The sequence below is a fragment of the Lichenostomus cassidix genome, chromosome 5 (assembly GCF_008360975.1).
Source record: "Lichenostomus cassidix isolate B80296 chromosome 5, HeHo_3.0, whole genome shotgun sequence".
Classification (NCBI taxonomy): domain Eukaryota; kingdom Metazoa; phylum Chordata; class Aves; order Passeriformes; family Meliphagidae; genus Lichenostomus; species Lichenostomus cassidix.
Window position 1 is genome coordinate 54,977,298 of NC_139486.1, and position 18,354 is coordinate 54,995,651.

General features: G+C 41.9%; 1 protein-coding gene across 1 annotated transcript in view; it reads right to left on the reverse strand.

Annotated features, from left to right (window-relative positions):
* Window positions 1-9,773: 9,773 nt before the first annotated feature.
* The window catches only part of RRAS2 (RAS related 2), a 41,717-nt gene continuing 33,136 nt past the window's right edge, over window positions 9,774-18,354 (reverse strand). Inside the window, exons 5-6 of the mRNA XM_085063195.1 lie at window positions 11,709-11,827; window positions 9,774-11,238 (exon numbers count right to left, since the gene is read on the reverse strand). Coding sequence (XP_084919321.1) covers window positions 11,151-11,238; window positions 11,709-11,827 — 207 coding nt within the window. The 3' untranslated portion in view covers window positions 9,774-11,150. The remainder of the gene's footprint in view (window positions 11,239-11,708; window positions 11,828-18,354) is intronic.

Here is an 18,354-nt window from a genome sequence, read left to right on the forward strand (position 1 = left end):
AAAGCACTGAGCAGCAGAATGTCAACCATGGCCGTTCATCCTGAGACAGGGCAAACACAGCCATACACGCAGAGCTGTCCTGTCCCAGCATGCTGAGGCAGGTGGGCTGCAAAGATTTTGGGTTGACCCTGCCGAACCTCAGGGCAAGCACAGCCTCTCCACACGGGTAATGCATCAAAATCAGATCCCACCAACCCCAACTTTTGGCAGAGTACTGCTTGGAGAACTTGCCTGGGCCTGCCTCAGGGGACCTCTTCACACACATATCCTTGGAGAGGAGATGCTCCAGAGTAGAACCAAGTGCAGCCTCCACTGCTCTGCTGCAGGTAAACAATGGGTTGAGAGTCCTCAGAAAAACACTCCAGGCAGCAGGTTTAGCCTCCTGGGACACAGCTGTCTGTCTCTCTGCTTCCTGTATGTGGATAACAAGCTCCCTGGATGGAAAGTCTCCCAGCCCTTCTGCTCAAGAGTTTCACAATTGTTTCACTAATTCAGAACAAACACTAATGACTGACAGTGGAGCCTTTGCCTGTGATCAGTTGTGAGCACCTCCAGCTCCTGCTGCTGGGCTGTGACTTTCTTCTGCAAGTGTCCCAGCTCCGCTCCTGCCCCCTGATCCCACACCCTGCATTGGTGACCATATTACTTCAAAGCTGAAATTTTCACAAAGGCTGTGATGGGGAACCTGGGGCACTCATGAGCACATGCAAGGGACAGCAACACAAATGAGATCCATGCTGGAATTCAGTCAGGGACAGAAATGGTTTTCTTGCCATTCATTCTGCTCCCAGTGCTTCAGGGCATGTGTCACCATGTGTTTGTGCTCAGCCACATCCACACGAATCCAAAATGAGTCACGTCTGCTCCCTGTTTCCAGAGATTCCCTCTGACCACTGCAGATGCAGGGACATCTCAAAGCAAGCATGTTTAATCTAGGGGGAGCAAGGGGCTGGGTTTCTGTTTTACAGCATTATGAATGCTGGAGCAGTAATCACAGTTCTTAAAAGCATTGGGAAGCTGCCCCACAGACTCCCCACCCTAGTGCCAGCTGGGGGAAAGACTGGAACTGAGCACTGAAAAGGTGCAAAATCTTCCTTGTTTCACGTGTTTAGAATATGGCAAATGACTTTATCACCCAAATAAATGTGATCTGGAATAATGGCTTGAGCTGTTGGAATACCACAGAAATGATGCTGGCAGCAGGGCTGAAGCAAACAGGCTGTTCCTGCATTTCCCTGCTGCAAACAAATGGCAAAGTACCTGCTGAGTCACTGGATGGAGCCTAACAGGTTTAACAGTGGAAAGTCCAGAACCCAACATAAAACAACTCCAGATTAAATATTCCAGCAACACTCTGAGTTTTAAATGTGCATTTTGGGCATGCCCACACAGTAATTATGCATATATATTGTATCAACAGGGCCAACACTGCCCCCACCACCCCAAACAGTAGCTCAATGAGATTACAGTCCTTCAGCAGTGCTAATTAGTGCTTACGCAAGCAGGGATTTCTCCAAGCCCTCGGGGCTGCTGCCTGGAGAGGAGGATGCTCCCGGGTCTGCAGGCAGTGCCCTGTGACAGGGACCTGCATTAATGTCCTTTCCCTGCTGTTTCAACAAAAATGTTCCTGTCCTCCCGAGGGGCTGCCCAGGTTGAAACCCTGGCCGGCCAGCCTGCAGGTGAGGAGGAAGAGAGGGATAGCCTCAGGAAAACCTCCAGAAAAACCAGTTACAAACACTTTCACACCTGGACAGCACATTCTCCTGCAGAACGAATATCTGGGCCTCGCTTAGGAGGAGATTTGGGCCCACAGATGCAGGAACAGCACTGCAGAGCCAGCATCCTCACAGGAGCTCTGCTGCCTTACGAGAAGCATGAGATGCCTGTGAAAAAAACACTATGTAATTTTAAAATAAATAAAAAAAAATAAAAAACAGGCTGCAAAGCAAACTACAGCAGAAGACAACAGCACAAAAGGCTTGTGGAGCAGCTTGTTAAAATGAGGAGAAACATCAATCAATGGGACAGGCAGTGGTGACTCCAGGACACCCAGCATCTGCGCTGGGGACTCCATAAGCCTGTGCCTTGGATGACATAACGCTTTATGCAGGGGAACTAGGGAAGGAGGAATGTGCCTGTTTGCTTTTCCACCTTTCCTCATCTCACTCTGCCAAAGTAAAGCATGTCAAAGTTGGACTTAATGATTTTGCCTGAAAAGAGGGTATTTACATCCTTAAGAGCATCTAGCATAATTCTGTATTTCATCTTCCTTTCAAAGGATAATGCAGCTTCTAAAAATTCCCTCCAAGAGCCATTATGATTTTACGCTGCTCCTGATATAATAAACAACTTCATTCGTCAGGCTCCAGGCATTTTGCAGAGAAGCCAGCATCACTATTTACATCTTGCAGAAAGGAACTTGAAGCAGCACAGCTTTCCTAGCAGCAACCAAGAAACCCTGGGAGACACCCACACTGGCCCTGCAGCCTCCACACTGCAATGCCCCCATTCCTACACAGCCACAGGATGACCCAACCCTCTGGTAATCCTCTGCCTGGAAGTGTTTACAAACCTGACTGTGCAATTCATGGTGGTTTTTAAGTCCCACTCTTTACAAGTATAAGTGTATTCATGAGAGCTCCACTTCTTTCTCCTTTTTAAGAGCTAAAAACCACTATATTTACTATATATATATGATGTGTATGCTATATTTGCTCTATAGAAAATACTATAATTACTAAAGCAGAGGACATCCACAGCAGCGTGGGTGCTGAGCTGTATTTTTTAGCAGGCTCAGTCTTGCTCATGGACCATATTGCTGAAAGGACAGTATGCTGGTTTCATCCATCTGTAAAGTGCAAACTGCTAAGGCAATCTCTTAGTAATTCATTAGCTCTTTTCATCCTCTGCTTCTCTCTGAAATAGAAGCTGATTTCCCACATGTACAGAAATGGTGGTTCTGTGCCAATGGATGAGTATAGTGGCCTTCTGTGAGCTATTGCTCTGTTAATCCGTAAAAATAGAAAGTATGTAAAGTATAAAAATTGCTCTGACCATTTGGAATTTCCCTTGTGTTAAAGAAGGCACAAAGCAGCTCTGGACAATGACCCTCCAATCCACCACATTCCCTTCCTTTGGGACACCAGCAGCCTCCCAGTGTTTCCCTCAGGCTGCAGCAGCTTGTGTCAGCCCTGAGGCCCCTCAGGAGCCAGCTGGCAGTGCCGCTCTTTGGGAAATTCCAGTCCCCATCTGCTGGGGATTTTTATATTGCATTCATCCCTCTGGACTGGCATCCTATCTGTGGAAGAAGTCCCAAGCTTCACCAGCTGAAATTCAGGTTCGACAAAACCACAATAGCTGGGGCTTTTCCCCTAATTTATGCAGGGTCCTGCAACCCCAGTACAGAACCAGGTGTCAGCAGAGGTGTTTGAAATCCCTGCCCTGCACTGAATGTGTTGTTCCCATTCCTGTTCCTCCATGGTTACTGCTGGCTTCAGCATTCAGAAAGAAACTGTTAATGCCTCATCTGGTTGTGTCCTCAAAAACAATCCTGACATTCCCAGATTTCTGTAGCTACCACAGACACTGGATAAGCAGCCAGCCAGGCAGCCCTGTCCTGAACAAGGACTGACACAGATTGGCTTCTAATACGAGGATTTTAAATCATAGAATGCTTTGTGTTGGAAGGAAAATCAAAGAGCATCTCATTCCAACCCCCTGCCATGGGCAGGGACACCTCCCACTAGACCAAGTTGCTCAAGACCAGCCTGGCTTTGAACATTGCCAGAGAAGGAGCATCCACAACTTCTCTGAGCAACTTTTTCCAGTGCCTCAACATCCTCAGAGTAAAGAATTTCTTCCATAAAGCACCTTGCTAGAGAAGGAATTTGGTACCAGGAGCACTTAAAAAGGCTTCTCAGGCTTTATAGATCAGGATCTGGAGCGGGGGGTTGAAATGGAGGGAAAAAAAAAAAAATCAATCTACTTTTAAAAATTACTTTTTAAGGCTTACAAAATAAGTTACCATTGTTTAAATGTCATGAGAAATTGGGATTACTTTAAAAAAAAGGAACATGAACATATCAAGAAGTGAATTTAGGATTTTACAATGAAATCCAGAGAGATGCCCACATGCAACAGGCTGTCGCCTCTACTGAAGAGTGGGAACTTTGTCACCTTAGTGTAGTGATACAAGCCAAAAATTACGTGACCACCACATTTCAAAGGGAAAAAATGTCATCTTCATTAGCACAGGCAAAAAAGCATCAAGAAATCTCCCTGCAGCAGTCAGCCCTACCACACCTCAGGAGAAACAGTGACAAATTCACTCTGGAACACAGCAGTTACACTTTCCAGGTTTTTAACATTTTTCTGAAATAAATAATTGCCAGGTATGGAAAAAAGTCACTTGATCCTGCTCAGGCTGAGAAGAGTTTTGAATTACAAAACCCTTCACTAGACCATAAAACCACACAAGAGATCTGCTCTTGTGCAGGGCATTATTTCAGAGGCTCCATATATGGATATTAAAATTGCAGAATCTTTTGGCAGGTGACCAGTTGGAAACTGAACTGCAAAAGCCTTGTAGTGTATTGATTGTTCATTCACAGGCAGCAGCCCATAATTAAAGACCAAAGCACCTTGTCCTTCTGCACACAAGGTACAATACCTGTTTCATGGTTCACTTAAAACATCTGAGCCTGAGCTGCAAGACTTTGCTATTTTTCTCCTTGACATCCCACTCAACAAGCTACTTTTTGCCCATAAACAAGCAACTTCTCTGCCATGGGAAGCAGTATTTAACACATTCAAAATGTAGCAGAGGTATCTGATTATTTCCCTAAAACACATCAGCTGCACAAGCCACTGCTCCAGTTCCTTCCTTCTGGATCTCTGACGAACTGGAGCCAGCAGTGCAAGCCTGGCATGCCCTGGGCAGCCACCATGGTCCAGTGTAACCTGACCCCCAGGTCTGTCACAGAGCTCTGCTGGAGCTTTAGGCTACTTTAACTAAAACTTCTGATTTTAAAAAGGTCCTTGCCTTCATCCTTGTAAAATTCCATGGGCTCCTGTCAACCTATTCCTCCAGCAGTACCATGCCCAAGTTTACCAGCTGGTTCTCCCCAGTATGGTGTCATCTGAAAATATGTTGAGCACATTCAGTTGTCTCCTTCAGGTCACTGGCAAAATGTTCACAATGCCAGGTGAGATCCCTGCAGCGTCTCTCTTGTCACTAGGCTCTACCTGGAGGTCAGCCTGTTAGCCACTGAGGACAACCACTCCCTCTGAGCCCAATCCATCAGCCAGTGCTGCCCCCAGCCCTCAACACCCCGTATTTTGATACAAAAATAGGGTGGCAAAAAGTGTTGAAAGCCTTGCTGAGCTGAGGTAAAAACACACTGCTCTCTCCTCATCCACAAATTCTGTCACTTTATCACAAAGGGCAATTCTGGTGGTCAGGTGTGACTGACTCCAATGAATTCGTACATTCATGCAGACCACTCCCAACCACTTCTCTTTTATGTGTCCAGAAACATATTCCTGGAGGACTCACTGTGTGACTTTCCAGGCATGGAAGCAAGGATGACTCCCTGCAGTTCCCTACATTGCTTCCCAGGCCTTGCTTGAAGAGAGGTGCAACACTTGCTTTCCTCCAACCACCGAAAATGTCCCTGTTCTCCAATAAAGATGGTCATGACAGATGTGCCAGCAGCCTTGTCAGGGCATCAGCATGTTCCCTCCCCACCTTGGATGGGCTCCAGCAGGTCCTGAGAATTTGTATGGGTTAAGCCCTCCAAGGGGAAATGAAGGTTCTGGGTACTGTATCTACTGTCTGTTTTTCTAAGGAGTATCAGTAATCAATATGAATGTATTATTTAGCTGAACATGAAGTGTTTATACATAACTTTTTAACTGCAAATTGTACATATTGCTAACAATACATAAATATTACTCATTTTTCTTTGCCTCTGGTATTCCTGACACAGCTGGCAACTATGAAAGTTGGCAAACTCTGAAGAAATTAAGAATTTGTACATTTGTACAATGTGTTAATTAACATGCATCTAATGTTTTAGACTCCAAGCATCCTTCCTGCTTTTCACATCGCTTCCTTCAGAACCCTGTTTATAAATCACTGCTTTTTCCCCAGCTCTTGACCATCCAGATTTTACAGAATCCCTGGAAAACAATTGCTCTGGAATAGCCCTGACACATGGCTGCATTTAATTACAGACCAGCATAGTCTATAATATAATAATAATATTATAGACTAACCATGGTTGTCGCCGTTCATTCCTCCCTTGCTTGTAAAAGCAGGCACTTTAACTGTGCACAGGGATGCTGCTGAAAGCAGCACTTCCCAGCTGCAGCAGGGCTGCCCCTGGTGCCACCTCGTGGTGATGCATAAGAGATCCCGGGACATCCAGAGAACTACTTGAGTCCTCCTACTGCTGCTCAGTTCGGCTTAAGTGACATGAAAACTGGTTTTAGTGACATGAAAACTGGTTTTAGTATGGCCTAATACATGCCTTGGACTAAGAGACAGGGAGTGATGAGGTCTTATCACTGTCTCTTCTTGCATTTTTGGTGTTTGCACTTTTCTAGCTAACTTCTCCCTCTACAGTACTTTCATATCAGAAGCATTACTCAAGAATGTAGTAATTTAACAAGTGCTCATGTCACTAAAGATTAGTGAGTACCAACTACTGTGTATCTTAATACAGCATGATCCAGCTGAAAAAGTAGCTGAACAGACCAGTTTTTTCTTTCCAGCAGCAAGAAAACGCATTTAATTCTACATACTACTGGCTCACTGAGGAATATGACTAATATTACATCCATTAATGAAATTTAGCTTTTGGGTAAGACATTTGTCCTTTATATTTAATCCACAAAAGTCTCTCAAACCCTTAATAACCACAGTCTTAAAAGTCTAGAAGACCAAGCAGAAAGCAAGCCTAGCACATATCCACAATGTTGTTTCTAAGTTTTCCCTGCAGTTTAATTCCTTGCCTTTTCCACCCACATCTGTGGCTCATTTAAGGTTCTTTATCTTGCCAGCTAAAGGCTACTCCTACTACTACCCATCCTCATTTCTGCACCTGATCTGTTGTATGCAAGTGTTCCCATGGTCAGAGCTCCACAAGAATATTTGAGTATCGAGAATTTTCCAAAGTTTTCTGGCCTTCCAACATGTGTACACAAGGTTAGAATTAAGACCTTGAACGTACCTCTACTTACCCCCATACAAAATCCGGAATTTGCTCCAAGCCTGCAAATTTAACTTGACTTTACAACAGGCCCAGGTAAGAAGGCAGAAAAAGCCACATTAACAAAGTGATGAGCAGTGCATTAACCTGAGCAAGAGCCCATCTTTACAATTTTAAATCTTCAGGCTTTGGCAGACTGCTGTCCTTACTGTGGGTCAGTGCAGCAACACAGGAAACTCTCCCATGCTCCCATTTTTCAGCTTGATTGTTTTCCTCAATTCTGTTTGAGTGATTCTTTTATCATGGTTTTGGTACATGAGGGTAACCAACTTCAAAATCTATGCCTAAATGAAGTGAAAAAACATTCTGTTCAGAAAATGCTTGACCCTTTCCCAGCAACAAACTTCTAAAGAATAAGTGCAGATAATTTTTGGCAGTGCTGGGCTTGTGGTGACTGACTTCAAGAATCTCCTGTTTGGAGTAAGTTCATCAAAGTCTTGTAACAAGATTACATGGCAAGGCCAATCAACAACTACACTACACTGTGGGTGAAATCTTGTCATATAAATGATGTCAGAAGAACGTTAGCCAGTATTTTTGTTTGCATCCAGACTTGAACTTTATCAGTGCTGACTAACCACAAGGCCATGCATTAAAGTCAGAGTTTTCCTTGGCATTAGTGGGAGTTAACACCTTCCAAATACATTTTGCCTTATCAACCCTTTCACAACAGCTCATCTCATACTCCTATGCTGGGCTAGCCAGGCTCACTTGAGACATTGATCTGATCATTTCTGGCCTGACAGCCAACACCCAGAACTTCTCCAGGGCCAACAACACTTGTCAAGGTAAGGAGGGGGAGCCAGGAGCCTCCCTTCTGCAGAAAGAGAGCAGGCATGGCCAGGAGGCATTCCATTATCTGTGGCTCTACTGCTCCTGATCAGGCCATGTCACAAAAAAGAGCAGATTTTAGAGGTGAGGTACTACTTGCAGGAATTCTCCTCTTCACTTGAATGTTAGTTTGCATGCAAGTACTGATAGAGAGGAGTTGTCAGGTCAGAGAAAGGAAATATATTAACCACAGCAGCCACAAGGAACTAGAATACTCACATGGAAGTAATTCTTCCCCAAATCTGGACCACCCAAAAACTTGGCCAACTGCATAAAAAGGCTTTTTCCTAGGAGCACATCAATCCCCCTCCTCATGCAGTGGAGCAGCAGGTTCAGCAGTGCGAGATGCCAGAAAGAGGAGTTATTTTGTGCTTTGAAACACAGATCCAGACCCTATGCTGTGCTCTAGGAAGAACCGGAGATCATTTCTGGGTACATTTTAAGAACTCCAGATTCCTGAACTGCAAGTTTAATAGATTTATGGATGTGGCCTTGAACTGAGATAACTGCAAACATAAGTGACAAATCTTGAAGCATTTCTTCTGCCAGGAAAAATTGTGAGAAGCTCTCTTGGGTTGTCAGCTAAACTCTATCCTACAGCAAGGTGGCAATGTTGTAAATTCACAACTAATCCAAGGCATATGGATCAGGACTACTACTTTTTGAAAGACTAACAAGGTCCCTATTATATTTTTTCCATCACCACACCAGGGCCAGAAGCATAATTTTTCACCATTACCTTCAGCTACAACAATTAGAAAAGCAAATCACTAAAGTACCTTCAGCTGTTTTGAACTCACAACTACCTAGATCACCATTATCAGTTACAAGGAGCTGCATGTTAAAAAGAAAAACTTACCTATATAATACTCTACTATTTAAAGCCATTCTACCATGAGTGAAAGGTTAAAAAAAACAAGGAAAAAAAAAACCAACCTAAAGATATGTTCAACTCAAAAGTTCAGTCTCAGCACATATGCTGTAATCTGTTGTCTTAACTCATTCTAATGCCACATATTCAGTGATTTAACTCCAGAGAGCTTTACATAGTTAAGAAAACACGTGGTGTTTGCTACAAGCTGTAATTTCTTACATTTGACTTGAAAAATGCAGTGCATCTCCCAGATGTGTTTTCACTGTAACTTCTTGTTTGAATCTTCCACACATTCCTCCTAAGTAGCCTTTCATCAACCAATAAATCCATCGGGGGGGAAGCTACCCACTCTCTCAAAACTGCATTACGCAAGCTAACCTAAATTACACTTAAAAAAACCCTTAAATTCCTCTGCAATGCCTGGCAGTAGCTTTACTTGAAGTTTCAATGCCTTGCTGCTGTAAAGATACCTGGAACTTGTTTCAGCCCTCTTTTCTCAGGGGACATTTCCAGATTTATGGCAGAGCACCTGCCACTGAGCGTAGCCTGAAAACACAAGGATTGTTGATTGGACCACTGACTGCACACTTCAAGCCAAAGCAAACATCAGCTTTTGTCATCTGTCATGACTTCAGATGAAATGGCTTTTCTTTACTTCCAAGCTTGAAGAGGAGGTTGTGCAGACATGCACTGCTATTCCCTAGCCAGGTTCCATCACTCCCTTCTTCACCCAGCCCCCCCCAAAAAATGCAGGTTTTGGAAGAGATTCAGAAAGAGGCAGTGTGCTTACCCCCCGATAATGGTTAGATCATCTTTAATTCTAGCACCTGAAGTTATACAAGGGTTTGCTTAATAATCAAGTTTCAAAGAACTGTTGGACACATTCAGTTAAGGTGACAACTGTGCAATACCACTCAGTATTTCAATATCAGGGACCATACTCTTGAATTGTTTAAACACAATCCACAGAACTCAAAATTAAACAACCATCCACAGTTTAACTAAACAATCAGTTAAAAGTCTTACAGTTTAATAATTCACATAATGGTCAGTCTTTAGTAAGGGATACTGAAATTCATTAAAACACAACACTAGATTTTACTCTATAGGTGTGCTGGGCAGGCACATAATTGGCCATTCTTGGGTATAACCGGGAGAGTAAGGAGAAATTTACCACAGTTTGGCAAATCCCACATTTTGTCAGTTAAAAGTGAACTGTGAGAATTAAATACTCATCTTTACATATACACAAGTTATGCTGTGAAAGCATATTTGCTTACAAACATATAAAAATACTTGTTAACTAGTTTGATAAGAAAATAATGTATAAAAGTATATAGCAAAAACATTTAATCATCTCTGACAATGGAAAGATCAAATTCATTTTTATATCACATGAAACAAAAACAGCTACAATTTTAGTTTTCCTTAATCCCTTACCCAGAAATACAAAGGAAGACACAATTTCTTTTCAAACATGATGTGAAATTTTCTTAATAAGCTGAAATGCCTCAATCCAGAATGAGCTCAGGTATTTGGCCATATCCTAATAGTAGTAGTAATCATCCTGTAGCTGTTCTGGATTCGTAAAATAAATACAGTAGAATGTTTTGGCCACCGAAATAAAACTGCAGCATAAATGAGAGATGAAAATTTTTGCTGACAATGAAATTCAGTGTAGGTTTCTTAAGGCTAGCTGAATACTCAAGTCTAATTTAACTGAGGGCAAAAATAAAAAAAAAAAAGCCAATCCACCCCTTTTTTAAAAAGTATTCTCTATACTCCAATATAGGTCTCTGTAATAGCTAATGAAATGTCAGAAGTAAAAATAAATTAATTCACAAGAGACAACTTATGCATGACTTCAACACCTTGTCCTACACGGTTTTGTTTCATCTCCTTTGCGAATAAAACTCCACAAGGTGCAAGCTCTGAAGGGAGAGAAGGAAGGAACTGTGGTATTAGAGAAGCAGCCTTAGTGTTTTGGTTTGAAGTCTGCCCCAGGATGACCGAGTCTTCTTCAAGAACTATTCTGCCAGCTTCTTGGACTAAGGCTATTCTGGTGACCACTTTTAGGACATGCACATATAAGGCTAGACCAATACCAGAAGTGATGCAAAATGATGGAAAGAAAAAAAATAATCTGGCAGTTGATAGCTTGGTTCTTGGGATTCTCAGAAAATAACACAATGGCAGCCTTTCTTGTCTTTTTCTTTCCTTGTTGGCTCTGGTGAAGGAGGGCACTCTTGTTCCTGAAATTTCCTGGAAAAAGGTATTTCAAATTAAATTCATAGCAGCATTTTCAGGTAAATAAACATAACTACTGTATTTAACACTTTCTTTTTATGCTTTCATAGAGAACGCACTTTCTTTTTACATTCAATTTACATCGTTAAATAAGTGATAGTTTTTGAGTTCACCTTTTGGTTTGGTTTTTTTTTTTAAGAAACAATTTTTTTACAGAAGGCCAGTCTCAGATTTAGTTTATTGCATTTACTGACCAGGTGATCAATAAAATCTGAAAGATTAAGGTGACAAAATTCTCTTTCAAATATTCACGTAAGCATTTTTCCTAATGCACAGGAGGTATTTTATAATGGAAACCACTGGTCAAAGCTTAGAGGTAACAGCAGGCAGAATCTTCCCAGCAATTTTCCCACTGCATTTCAACCCATGTGCTGCAGCTATCCATTAATACATGCACAGTAATTATCTGGTCTCGATTACCATACCTTATAACTCTGACAAGTTCATGAAAAGCTTGGTCTACATTCAATCTGATTTTTGCTGAGGCTTCCATGTAGGTTACTTTCAGTTGCCGTGCCAGCTGCTGGCCTTCCTCTTGTGTCACCTGGAACAGACAGCAGGCATTAGGCTCATGGGCTCTACAGCAGCTTGGTATCAGCAGACACTGCATGCTCATGTGAAGGATCCAATAATGCTTACTTGGGCACAGCACAGTTTGCACCCTGTCCACATGATTAAAAAAGTCTGTTTCCCAGTTATAAAATAAGTTTCTGCAATAGACAAAGGCTGACTCTCCAATAAACTTCCCTCACTCCAGCTGCCTCAGCTCCACATCGGACAAGTTTTACTTCACAGGCAGACATGAATCCCTTGCTCCTCCTCAAAGCAAGTGCTTCAGTCAACATCTGCTGGATTACTAACAGAATTGTGAATACTATTACTAAATTCAGCTTCTCATTGTCCCAGCTAAATCTAGAGAAACCAAAAAAATTAGACTTTTTAAACAACAACTGCTGTTTAGCTTCTAAGTCTTTATAGAAGTCACTAAAAAAACAAACTCTATTAATAACATAGCAAAATATTAACACAGCCAGTTTTAAACATAGCTTAGATTACCAGAGCTCTAAAAATCCATGAAGCCTTCAGGTAATCCAGAAATATTAAGGAAACCCTGGCTACACAGTGACTCCTTGAGAAAACAGAGGGAAAGGAGATGACGAGGAAACAATGAGCATCATAAAATGCTGGTATACAATTTAAAGTAAAGCAGAAGACAGGAAGCAAGTGGACCATTCTAGGAAGGAGGAGTAAGTGGGGCACAGGGCACAAGCAAAGGAGATCCCTGTGTGTTTCTGGATGAGGTGGAAAGCAGCGAGGTCAGGGAACACAAGGCCACCCTGAGTGGTGCAAGGCATGAGAGGCTCCAGTGGGAAGGTCACCCACAGGGCCAGGGAGGAAAGAGCAGCTTTCAGTGATAAAAGGAAGAACAACACATCTTGCCAGGACAATGCCTAGTGGATGAAATGTCAAAGATTACACTGCTGTCACAGAAAAACATTAAACCTGCACGTAGAGGACTGATGTAAGAACAAAAATAAGGAGGGTTTATTTTTAAATTAGTTTTGAAAGAGAACTGTGAATATTCACTTAAATTAAGAAGCTACGCAGAAATGGAAATAGATGGGAATAGAAAAGCACTAGCAGCATTCAGCACAGTGCACAACCTAGAGGCACTTTTGAGCTTGCAAAATAGTTTCTTAACAGCTACACAGTGGTTTGAGAGCCTTCATGCATCACATCTCCACATGTTTGATTCCTCTGTCCTTAGCATCCCACTGGCACTATATTCATTCACTTGCTCCTGAAATGAGGGCTGCTCCCACTAAACCCTCACAAAACTCCACAAAATGCTGCCAGCACCCTGTGCTGTTAGCTGGAGTAACTCGGGATGCATCTGCTGATCTCAAACACTGACACACTTTATTTCAGTGTTATCATCACCAGAAACCCTCAGAAACAACTCAACCCCAAGATCAGCTCCTCAGGCTGCTGTTCTAACTGCAGGGCACAACAGGAGAACAACTGGAATCCTTGAACCATCTACTGCTGTTGGAAAAATGAATAATAATGAAGACTCCTGCTCCCCTAGCTAGAACAATTCCACTTCAACCCCCTGCTCTGACCCCAGATGTTGAAATACTCTAATTCCAAAGCTTATGAAGGCTGCACAAATATTTGTAGCTATTTTCTGGCACATCAATGATACTTTAGAGTCTCTCAAAGTTTGCATCAGAGCTTCCAGAACCCTCTACACATCTCTGCTTCAGACAAACAAGTATGGATACAACAGCTTTTGCAAAACTAACACCTTTTACTTTTCTCCATCCCTGCAGAGTTTATTGTAGCCCCAGAAAGTGAGAGGCTAAAGTTCAATAAAAACAAATCATTGGCAAGGATCATATAACCCTGAGGAGAAACTCAGTCTTTAAACATATATTTGAAGAATTTCTTCACTATTGTATCTAAAGCACATTAGAGATACAAGTCAAACTAACACTATAATAAAGTTAAGCTACACTCCCACAATATCCTGAAGCTAAAACATTATAAATACATTAAAGTTCTTATTGTATTTACTAGAATATTCATAACTGCTTAATCCCAAAATAATATTTTTTGTCAGTCTTACAAGTATATTGTAAAGTAACTTGTGGTCAATTGTAGTGACCTCAAACTCAGTTTCAAAAAATATGTGGTCTGGAAACACTATGGAAACATTTGCTGTGCCCAAGATGTAAATTAGAGGCTAGAACATACCAGTTCCATCTTCAAAGCTGAGAGAAATGTAAGTACAAACATAGAAATACTTGAAAACAAAAGCATGAATTTTCATCTTTTTGTTGTCCCTCCTCAAGTATGACAACCCTGTAACATGACAGGTCTTCAGGAAGTGTGATGGGACAGCTTATTTAACATCACCACCAAAATAAAAACTAAAACCCTTTTCATCAAAGAAAACTGTATGTTATTTTGACAGAAGAGAACCACAGATTTGATGGTAGTAACTGTGTGTACATCTGTGTGTGTTGGTTCTGCAGTTTTAGCAAGCTTAAGGCTGAATACGAATGAGAACCACTCATAATGCTCATCCTTTTTGTTATAGGATATTTTGCTGCTTGTTTCTGGATATCACTCATTCATGCTGCTCAAACAGTTAGTAAAAGTTTCTCAAATGAAAACTCATTACAGAAGATGTGAGCAAGTCAAACATGGAAAAGCTTATTCCCCACCTCATTAAATTAACATTCTTCTTCTGAAGCAGTTTCCATTTGAGTATCTGCACAACAGTCCTGTGAACATATGTCCCTCTCTCTTCACTGTTGTGTCTGATATCCATCAGAAATACATTCATTTCTGAACTTTCCATGCTTTCCTCCACCTGAAGCAACTCTACAAGGCTGCCTAACCTAACACTGCACCGGTATTTTGCCTGGACACTGACACAAGTCTAAGGAACATGTCATACTGCTGCCAACAGGTAACAATTGTTTCCTCCAGTTTGAGAGGAATCCATTTCTACCACCCTGTGCTCACCCTACAGCACTCCCAGCACAGAAACACTGCCCAATCCTGCCAAAGTTCCATCGCTCCTGAAGAGTGCATCTGTTATCCCCATTTTCCTGCAGGGGTAGTTAACTACCCACTAATTCCAGCTTGCCCACACTCCCATATCAAAGATCACTCTGGCACAAACTGTGGTTACAAACACTGACACCCATTCAGAGTGGCTCACTGTATTCAGACACTGCATCAGATGCCCCAAAGATGCCTCTTTAAAACCTTGCTTTAAAGGTAACTGGCAGCAGAGGTGATCTCAGCACTAGGTCATTGTGTTAATTCAGTCATGATGCAAAAGCAAGAACTAGAATTTAATGAAACCCAAGCACTTTCCTGTTGCAACTTGGATTTTCCTTGAAACCCTGCCATCTGGGGAATGATCAGACTTGACCCAGTTTAAGCTAGCAGTTATCTACAAAATTCATACATATCCTGCACTGACAAGTCTACTCCTCCATCACTTGTGGTTATTATTAAAACATCTGGAGCTCTGCTGAATTATCTTATAGTAGAAACATTCAATGTTGTGTTCTAAAGAATTTACCCATTTAGGAAAAAGACTGCTACACAGCATTTACTTTAAGGAAAGAGCAGTGAGAAATGGTGCTTAAATTCTGGTTTCAGAGTCAGCAATTTGTGACTGATTGGGGAATTTGGAAACACTGGCAGCTTCATTTCTTATCATACATTCTAAAGATTAGTGCTTGCTTGTCCTCTAAAGACTCATTTTTCTTTGTCAACCTAAGCTGTGGATATTGAGAGACAAAAATCACAAGAAAGCTGCTTAACTCTATTTATCTATACAGTTATTACCATGGCAAATTGCTTTTTCAAACCTAATCTTTCACATCTCTCTCAAAAACATTTGTGAGTTGGCCTATGGTACATAAGAGCCACCTTTACCTTACAATACACCTTTGATAAGCCCCAACAATTCATCAAGATCACACAATTGTTTGTGCACTTCTGCTGTACAACCCAGTTCATGTATTTGCTGAGAAACAGTTGCCACCACAAGAGGATGATTAGTTATGCATCATTAGCCTCCAGATTTATGGTGTCACAACGATAGTACTCTGTACTCTGTTCAACCTCAACACACATTTACTGGGATAAAGGTGTGGTCAGACCCTTGAGACACCCAGAACTTTTCCACATGTTTTAACTCTTTTGGGCTCCAGGAAGATTTGTTGAGTATCATCTGCTAATCCAAACACACACTAAATTACTTTAACTTAGTTTTAGTCTTTCAGAGGTTGCTTGTATTTCATTAATTTGCCTCCTGCCTTTTGGAAAAAGCAGGCAGATGCTCAGCACAAGCAGTTTTTCCCTAAGAACTGATTCTCAGCTTCCTGAATTTCTAAAAATGCTGTGTAAATTCTGGAGCTGAAAAATGTACAGTTGGGATTTAACAAGATAAGAGAGAAAGAACCAGATAAGTAAAAGATAAGTGTGACACTAGCGTGGCCTAGCAGGTTTTTGGTGTAACCCAAGAGGCCTGACACATCAGCAAAAAAAAAAGTGTAAAAATGCAAAGGACTTGCCCTTCTGATATTTCTGCCCACAGGTTATAGCCAGGGGATATCCCACACTTCCCACTACCCCAGCACTCCTAGCCAAGGTGAGGGACTTTAACCCCAGACCTGCCTGCACAAGAAACCTGGAGCCAGAGCAGGGTGAGCTTTCTGAAGCTTTTCCCCACTTTTGGACTAGCTGGTCTAGTTGGTAGCAGGACTAGTTATTAGTTTTCAGTCAGTTTAGGAAACTAGTCCCACTCAGTGACTGGATGCCTGTATGGAGAGCTCACATGATGGAGCAGAAACAACCCCACCAGCTGAACACCCAGCTGATAACATCTCACTGCTTGCTGCTGCCAAAGGCGAGGTCTCACTGCTTCCCCCCACCCCAACTCCTCCCTGCTCTGCCCCAAGCCACAGCCCCACCCCTTCCCATGCTTCCAGCACTGGCACTCAAAACCTTCTGCAAGCTGATTTAGCTCACACAGGTCCCAGGAAGCTGTTCCTGCTCCTCCCCATCTAGAGAGATGATTCAACTCCTGAAGCGTTTCAAGTTTGGGGCCAACATAGGAAAGAGTGGGAATGTGAAGTCAAGAGGGAGGGGAGCCTCTCCCTTGTGGGGACCAATTTTGTCAGCTCAGCATCCCTAAACCATTCCTTCACACTGACTTAAGGCCTAGTGAAACACACCATGTGACAGGGAAGGGGCAGGGAAGAGTTAAGAACACTTAAGGAGATCTTTAAGCAAACCCAGGAGTGTTTTCTCAACTACATCTGCCTAAGCCCCAGCTCATGGTGGGAGTAGTAAGTCCACCAATCGGTACATAAATGGTGAGTGAAAGCACCACAAGTGATGCCCATCAGCATCTAATAAATTGAGGCAATTAATACAGCCATAAAAAGCAAAAGGGGGTTCTGGAGACATAGGCTTTTGATATAAGAAGAAAAATGGCAAAGTTAAGGAATTTGGAAAAAGCTGCTTTGAGCTTGAAAGTGCTCCTGCCCATCAGCATCTGAAAAAGCAGCTTGGAAGAGGTACAGAGGGACCAGTAGAGCAGGTGACAGGCACCTCCCTCCCTTTAAGGGAGGAACAGAAGTGGTGCAATAACATTAGGAGGGTGGAAGACAGAGAACAAAGTTCACAGCTCTCTCTAGAAATGGAAGCCCAGGATTACCAACTGCATTCTCAGGTATCCTGAGAGCTGGGGCTGACAGTGATGATGTTATTTCCCTCCCAAAGCATCTCGGTGTTTGTCCTTCAACAATTACAATTACCAATTACAATAGTTCAGTTTCACCTCCATAGTTTCCATGCCAACATTTGTATAGGAGATAAAGTATATATATTCCAGGACCTGCAAGGTTAAATCTGGGAATTTGGATGGGGGCATGATGGTAACTGAAGAATGAAAGAGTTTTGCTTCTATCTTAGGGACAGGCTGTTTTGTGAATGTGTGAGTACTCAATGTTACTTCTGAGGAGTTTGTGAGCTACTTCTGTGAACACTTCTTTCAAGGCAGCATCTTTCTGCATAACATTTAATTTTATCATGATATTTCTACAGAGCTTCTGGGATAAAGAGGTTGTAACAGTCAAGGGACCATAATCTACAGGAACTTCTTTGTACTATAATTATAATTCAACAATGCATAATCTAACCCACAGAGCACTTTACCTTATTTGTTTTAAACTATGTTTTTCCTGTGAAACTCTTAAAACAACTACAGAAATTTAGTAATATTTACTTTATTATCAGAAAATCATGTGTTTGCTACCAAGCATTAGATGTCATCTTACTGTCTCAACAAAAATATTAAGCTTCTCAAATTAGTTGCTGAAGACAAGTTTGCCATCTGTTCCTTTCCTGCTGCTATAGTAAGATTATTTTCATTCCAGCTCAAATTTGTCTGATTCATTAAAAATCAATAGCAAAGAGGGAAAACATGTTTAAAGATCCTTCTTTAAATCATTCTAAACTAAATCTTTTAAGTTGTCT